Consider the following 8,253-nt stretch of genomic DNA (forward strand, 5'->3'; position numbering starts at 1 on the left):
ATAACATTTACTGATCAACAGTATTTTACCTTTTCTTTGTTAGAGAACCACATTGTGAAGTAAAGATTGCCATGGGTATCAAATGTTTACAGGTCAAAACAGGGTTAATGAGCATAACATTTTCCTGATGATCCTGAATCTTCACTCAACAGCCAAATAGCCTATCCTTATTGGTTTTTTCAAAAGGGGCCTTTCAATGCTATATTAAAGTTCAATTAAAATATTTTGTTCTATGTGGAGACAGGACAAAAATACATACCTGTTGTGAAAACCACGAATGTAGATAACATTTATTTAGCAGAGGCGGGCAATTCTTCTGTACTGCACATCAGTCCATCACCAAAGGAATGAAGGACATTTAGCCTATGAGGTCCTGAATGAGGAAAACATTTTAAAAAATGACGGACTAAAAAAAACGATGGATCAGTAGATTTTTTTTTCTCTCAATTTCAACAGTTGTGGTAATCATCACTACTTGTGCTACCTGTCATTGTTGATTATGGTTTGTCACATAACCTAGTTACATTTCAGACAAATGTTTAACCTGCCATACACTTGGAAACAGAAGCATAAAAACAGTCTAAATAGGCAGAAATCACACATACATGCACCCAGGAATAACTGGCTGAGTGCAAAAGCAATAGTATGGAACAGCTACTATTAAGAGAGAACTTATCCTTAATGTATTACACTGAGCAAAACTCACGTTCTCCACATTAAAAGAAGCCAGTATGGCCAGTAAGACGTTGTTTGCGCTGCAGTTCAGTCATGGTTTCATGAATTGAAACGCGTACTGTACACAATCATAGTCCATTCATTGTATGAGCCTAAACTCAAAAGCAATTTTTAGAATTAGTGAGAGATTTTTGTATTGTTTTGCCTTGTAAATATGATTTGTATGAAAAAATTGCTTGCACATAGTTGAGCAAAGAATTCTGAGATGCCTTTCCATTCAAGAAACCAATGGGCACATCACAAAGTGGCAATCTCACTCTGCTTGGCTCTTAGCCAGAAAATGCAAAATAGATTAAAATTAAAATTAAGATAAAAAATTAATAAAAATGATTAAAAATACTTTAATAAGTGCTACGTATATATAAAATGTATGTATACAATCAGAAACCATCATAAATAAAAAAGTATAGAAAGGATTTATTTACCTTTGAGTGCCGCTCGTTATGCCCATATTCCCTAATAAGGGTTATCTCCAGCAGCGTTTCCATATATATATATATATATATATATATATATATATATATATATATATATATATATATATATATATATATATATATATATATATATATATATATATATATATATATTTCTACACACACACACACACACACACACACACACACACACCGTATTTTCCGGACTATAAGCCGCACTGTTATATAAGCCGCAGCAGCAAAATATGAGCAAAAAATTGATTTTTGTCACGTATAAGGTGCACTGGACTATAAGCCGCAGTTAATAACAACAGATCTTTTACACAAAAAGAAGGTATATGAAGATTATAATTTTTTTAAGTTATTTAACTTTTTTGTAATCGTCTGCCAACAACAACATCCTCTTTTACAGACTGAACATGCCTGCATGTTTAGCCCAAATATATTTATAAAAAATGGATAGATATATGTTCGTTAAATAGCAGTTCAAAATCGAAATCAATCCTTCAATAGCATCTTCTTTTGTCTCCCTTTGTTTGATAGTTTATTTTAGTGATCATAGTAACACATTCTACATAATTCATATACAATCATAAATACTTAAAATCACATATACTGTGTACTGTATATAAAATTTGCACATCACAAATTTCCCCCCAAATTTATACATTCTATTATCAAATTTAGACATATATATTTTTAAAATAATATATTGTTTTAACTCTTTTTGAGCATTGAGCCATTGATTTTTTTTTTGTGTGAAGGGGGGGCATTGATGACCGGACTGAGCCGAAGGAACAACGATTACAATTTTCAGGTTGAAAAAATGGCGGACAGACAATGACAATGGGGAATTGATGACTGATGGACAAACAAAAAAAATAAAGCACAAATATTTAAGGATCACGGCTAATAGCAAAATATCACCAATCTACCTTTTTATTTCCATTTTCAGGTAACCCCCCAAAACATTTAATTACCAGGTTCAGAAAAAAAAGACTGGTGGAAAAAAAGGTCATAATACAGCATATACACAGTCAATATAGAGTAGAGGGAAATGTACATGATAACAAACATGCCGAAATGGACAATTTTCCTCATAATGTAAGTTTTGACAGTCGTCTATCCAGTACCTTTATAGTACAAAAAATAGACCTGGGCTGGATGGAAAAGACAACAGTGTAATCTTTCATGATGGTAATGTAATGTAATGTAATGTAATGCAATGTTATGTTATGTAATGTTTGTGGAAACAAAACAACACTTGGGTCAGTAATTTTTTTATAATGGGGAAACAGCTTTTGTTTATCTATTTAAGTGATGTCTAACTGATTAGAATTCAGGAAAATGCCATCATGTTTGGCTCATATTCACGAGGAGGCCAAGAAAGTCACAAAGGCCAATGTCTACAGGGGTCCTTAACAGTACAATCAATAGTAATTAAAAATACAAAAATACATTTGAATTATTTTTCCCTCTTTTAATTTCTTCAGCAAATCCTTAGCAGTGGCTAGTTAAAGGTCCATTTCGTATGGACTGCATCATATTTGGCCATTATAAGCAAGGAAAAGACTTTCACAGACAGAATTGACTATGCATGGCCTGCATGCATGTTATACACTATGATAATACACTGCTCCTGTCACTAACACAGTGACACTGTTAAGCACAAATGTGTCCATTGGAGGGAAGGTCCATTGTTTACACTGACAGTCTTGGTACATTGAATGCTTTGTGGTGCCACTGCAGCTTCATACACAAAGTGACAAGACCACAAAAGAATATGAAAACATAACACAGATTTTTGTTTGACCATAATCAATAAGTAGCATCCCAGTCAACCCACAGCCAACTGCATCACTCAGAGCAAACTCAGAGAGGAAAGTGCAAGGAAAATTCAAGTTTGTTCTGAAATGACTGTAGTGATGAAAAATGCATACAGAAATACTGCATATGCAGGCCATCAAAACATAGGAGTGGTTTTTAGGTAAGTGTTTAGTATCTTTATTTGGTCTTTATTGTGGCCAGTCTTCGCACAGGTGGAAGACAATTGTTTAGATTTTTAAGGATGAGAGTTTAATAGAATTATTTTGGTCCTCAACAGTGAAATGTTTGAACAAAAATGAGCATTCATGTCAGTACCGGCCATTTGTTAGTTTGTTGCTCTTCGTATATAAAAAGGAAAAAAAAAACATCTGTTACTCACAATAACATTCTGAACTTTGGCTGCGGCTGTATGTGAAAAATATTTTAGTAAATTTAATCTTTAGTAAATTATTAAATATGGCCTGCCAAATGAGAGTAAAAGAATAGAACAGTTATCATTTAAGATATAATGTGCATTGTTTCAAGAGGTTTAGAATAATCCTTAGATGTGTGCAAAGTCGTATAAGCAGGTAAATACAAAAATCATATTCACATTACACAATATAGAACAATAAAATGTTTAGGGTGAGCTGTGTGCTCGTTAAGACGTATTTTATGCCGACATGCAACCTAAACTTGACCGACTCGACATCTGGTTTTCATTCTTGACATGAGATTCAATCTATAACCTGAATGTGATAAGCTCTGTTCATATTCCTAATGAGAAAGAAGTCTAAATTTCTGTGTAGAGAGATCTTGTGACTGTGCAAAATGATGATGGACTGAAAATGAATGAATCATTATTTCTTCAGTGTTCAACTAAGTGTCCAAGTAGTCAGTTGATTTAGAAGTCATTTAAAAAAAAATTTTGACTATAATTATATATGTTATAAAACAATTAAATTATACTTAGTAATTGAATCAATATTATGTTAGATTTAATTTACACAAACAGTGTTAAAAGAGAAAATTATACAGAAAAGCAGAATTATATTGTTGCTAGAAATGTTTAAGAATCAAGGACAAAATAACTGCTTGACATTCAGCAAGGCATACCAGGCTGATGTGCTTCTTAATCATTCATTTGGAACCAACTTGGGAATTATTTTTACATCGTTGGCGTTCATTTGGAATGTGCTAATAAAGCATGTGCGTCTACGTGCATATTTGTTGTTGTGACTTTCGGTTTATCCCATCAGAAGGCACCATTGGGAGCCAGAGTTCTTGATGCAACTCACACTTTTTTTTTTAACCCTTTATTGGGCACAGTGGCCGCTTTCTCAAAAATCCTGAAAATTCTTGCCTGTTTTAGGGCACATGTTTGACTTCAATTATTATTCTTATTTTTTGTTTTTTTTTCTGCAAACTTGACCATGACTCCAAAAAGTTTGAGAACCCCTGGTTTAGCCTATCGGCCGCAAGCGGCCGCTGTGCCCAGTAAAAGGTTAATCCAGGGTACTGGAGGGGAATAGAAGCACTGTTATCTGCAATAATGGCAGCAGCATGTACCTATATATCAGAGTAGTCTTATAAAACAGTGCTGCATTGTGAAGGCAGATTTGGTCATACTTTTGCACACAGTCATATACAGTACAATCAGATGCTTAAGAATTCCCGTGGAGTTCATTCTGCAGCAGACGGGATGTTCAATGTGTCTCAATGACCACAGCTTCAAAGACACCAGGAGTTACTCTGTGAAGACACATACACACGTTTTGATGAAATGCTGGGACTGGGACATTTTTGTGAGAAATAGTGGGACACGCAGTAATGTACCTGTTCGCAAGCTGTGCACCACTGAGGGTTGTGGTCCCATCTTTGCTGACAAACAATTGCAAGTGGCTGTCTGGTGATGGGGAAAAATACTATTTAAATTAAGCTACTAATTTCCATTTATTTGTGCACAGCAATTTACTTTACAAGCGTTCAGAGTATGCATTTTCTAGACATTTGAATTTGATACCAGAAATTTTTATTAAAAATGCTATAAAAACTGTAAAAATTACACAATATTTCATGTAGAACACAAAAACCATTTTGAACATATTAATCAAAGGTCCTATTGAAGTATACCTCAATATTCAAAAGAGCATGTCCCCGTACCTTCACTGTTACTGCTGTTTGAAAAGTTTTGACTCTGAACAATCTTTTCTACAATGTCATCTGCATCAACACGTGTATCGTCCACACAACTATGTTGTCTCTCCATCATGTCATTCTTCCTTCTGCGCAGCACAACAAAACCAAGTTTAATATATGAAGCACTTTGAATGAACAAGTAATGTACAAATTGTAAGAAATTACATGTTAACTGCTACAGTGGTTTGCTTTTGTTAGCTGTAAGCAAATTAGCTGCTGGGGGCACACCTTTAACTGGTTGTCAGTTGCAGTAGGGGAACAAAACAGATATGGGGAGAAGATGCAAATTCCACACGGGAAGGCCAGAGTTGCAAGCAAAACCACAAATTCTGCATGTAAGGCCAACGTGCTAAGCAGTCTCCCACTGTGCTGCCTGTCTTCTCTTGCGTAAATTGAATATATTCATTAAATATATTCAACATAACATAATAAATAAGTACATAAAAAATCAAATCAATTAATAATATTAGACAGATAGCTAGATAGCGAGATAGCTAGATAGATAGCTAGATAGATGGATGGATGGACGGACAGACTGATAGATAGATAGATAGATAGATAGATAGATAGATAGATAGATAGATAGATAGATAGATAGATAGATAGATAGATAGATAGATAGATAGATAGATAGATAGATAGATAGATAGATAGATAGATAGGCTGTATCATTTTTTTAAATATATCATCAGTTTGGCAGCATTGTTCATAACAAATGACACAAGATTTGTAGTTGTGTTTCATGCAATTTCTTCTCTTGTGATAACTTGATTTGGTATTTAGCTGCACTGGTATATAAGCCGCAGCAGCAAAAATTGACCAAAAAGACATCTTTTGCCACGGATAAGCAACACTGGACTATAAACCGCAGGTCATAACATCAGATATTTATGCAAAAAGATGGTATATGAAAGTTTTATTTATTTATTTATTTTTATATATACATTTTTTTAAATCGTCTACCAACTGCAACATCCTCTCTTCAACAGCATTCTGTCTCCCATTGTTTAATTGATAGATAAATTTAGTGAAAATGGCAGATACACATTTGCTTGACCGGCGGGAAAAAAAACAGCAGATAAGCCTCACTGGACTATAAGCCGCAGGGCTCGAATCATGAGGAAAAAGTCGCGGCTTATAGTAAAAAAAATAAGGTATATTCACTATTAAAAAGGCCCGCATGCCCAGAAAAGCTCCACATAACTTCAATTCTAAACGCACTGAATTTACACTTCACTGACATGAGGAATTTTCAAGGAATTTCAAGTATGGACATTTATGCCATCCAAGGTGTCGAACCCTTCACTGATACCAGTGTGCTGCGCCATGATCAGTAAACCTCTGAGAGAGCAGTGTGGTTGATATTCTGCAGAATCTAGGTGTGTGCTATCACCTGGACGATCTATTTGACATGATGGCAGCAACGGAGGGTAGTGGAGGTCTCTCTGGTTTTGTGGGAGTTCCTTGCTGATGCAGTTGTGTTGGGGTAGAGGGATGTGGTTGCATAAAGCCACACGAAACGTTGCTGCTGGAGGAGGTGTTTCCATGGTGACTGAGATCAGTAAGGCTGGAGGAACGAGAATGCCCTGTGCTGTAACCTAGAGAAGGAGATAACCCATGAATAAATGTGGCATCAGATGGTGTATGCGAAAGGCCTCAAAAATTCCAAAAAAGAAATTTCCTAAATCGTTTGAAGAAGGTTAAATAAAATTCCCAACAATGATGCGAGAATGAGGAAGTTGCCTGACCTGATATCTTGCTATGCTGGCTGGCAAAGCTGGAGTTGCGGAAATGACCAATGTGAAAGGCTTCATCTTGGTTGGAAACATTACCTCTCTCATCTGTTTGTCCTGCAGCCCAGACATATTAGGGAAAAATATATATTTATATGTGGTGTGGAGGTGGGGGTGGGGGCTGCATAATGCACTGGTATTACTGTTACATAATTCAGGTTTGCAGTGAGTACAGACATGTAGGAATACACAATACCTCGGAGACCTGACTTTCTTTACACAACAAATGTGACATTAATGCTCCTAAACAAAAGATGTTATGTGATCATGTAACAGATGGTTAGTTTCAGAAGGTACAAATGGACATAGATTACTCCACTCCAAAGAGCAGAATTAGTTGAAGTCCAGAAGGCTGGATGAAGTTCCACATTGTAAGGTTGTGTCAACAACTCTTTTGGAGCAGTTTTAAAATCACACATCAACTACAAATTAGAAGATTAAGAAATTATCTTTATTTCATTACATTTAAAGGAACATGCTATATTGCAGGGGCTCTCAAAACTTTTGGACTCAGGGACCCCTTTTTGGAAATACCATTTTCCAAGGAGGTCCCTTGCAAATGTTTGAAGAAACAAAAGAAAAAAAAAACCTTCAAGCCAAATATTAAGTGCCTTTTTATTCACCAACAGATTCAATTTAACAGCAACGATATTTTTTACTTTTCAGCAGTGATGGGAAAAGTACAGATTGTTTACTTGAGTAAAAGTAAAACTACCCTATGTAAAAAATGACGAGTAAAAGTGCTGAACCAAAAAATCTACTCAAGTAAAAGTAAAAGTACAAGCTCTGAAATGTGTTTTAAAGTTAAAAAAAAAGTAAAAAGTATTTTTTTTTCACGATTTCAAAGATCACAATTCCAATTTATGTATTTTTTCTATGCCTTTGAGACAAATATTTTGAGTTACGTTCAAGAAGGAGCGGCCTGGTGGAATTGTCTATGGGCAGTAGGCGGGGGACATGCTTCCTCACACATTCCAAAAACATAGGCACCAGCAAGCCAGAGACCTCAGTGTGGCTAAGCGGCTACATGCATAATGCTCTAATGCATGGATGGATGCATTACGTGATGTAGTGTACTTCACTAACAGCATTAGATGTATTTGTTATTTACACGGGGGGGGGGGGGTGGCTGCTTTAAAAAACCACATCACAAACGTATGGACAGGGTATGGTATGGACTTTTTGTCCACTTTCTTTTTAATCGCGGGAGGAGAGGAGAGGGGGGCGAGCTTGTTGTGCACTTCACGGTAGATCCGGAAAAAAGAGCATTGCTGAGAACTTTC

At 35.6% G+C, this 8,253-nt stretch overlaps 1 protein-coding gene across 2 annotated transcripts in view; it reads right to left on the bottom strand.

Annotated features, from left to right (window-relative positions):
* Positions 1-2,093: 2,093 nt before the first annotated feature.
* eeig1b (estrogen-induced osteoclastogenesis regulator 1b) overlaps positions 2,094-8,253 on the bottom strand; it is a 29,586-nt gene continuing 23,426 nt past the window's right edge. For both annotated transcript variants that reach the window (XM_088435623.1, XM_088435624.1), the window contains 5 exons: positions 6,926-7,027; positions 6,571-6,775; positions 5,142-5,263; positions 4,815-4,884; positions 2,094-4,730 (listed from right to left, as the gene is read on the bottom strand). In XM_088435623.1, coding sequence (XP_088291749.1) covers positions 4,685-4,730; positions 4,815-4,884; positions 5,142-5,263; positions 6,571-6,775; positions 6,926-7,027 — 545 coding nt within the window. In that variant the 3' untranslated portion in view covers positions 2,094-4,684. The remainder of the gene's footprint in view (positions 4,731-4,814; positions 4,885-5,141; positions 5,264-6,570; positions 6,776-6,925; positions 7,028-8,253) is intronic.

This window comes from Hippichthys cyanospilos, chromosome 15 (genome assembly GCF_059441005.1).
Source record: "Hippichthys cyanospilos isolate Australia breed blue-spotted pipefish chromosome 15, RoL_Hcya_1.0, whole genome shotgun sequence".
NCBI classification, from domain to species: domain Eukaryota; kingdom Metazoa; phylum Chordata; class Actinopteri; order Syngnathiformes; family Syngnathidae; genus Hippichthys; species Hippichthys cyanospilos.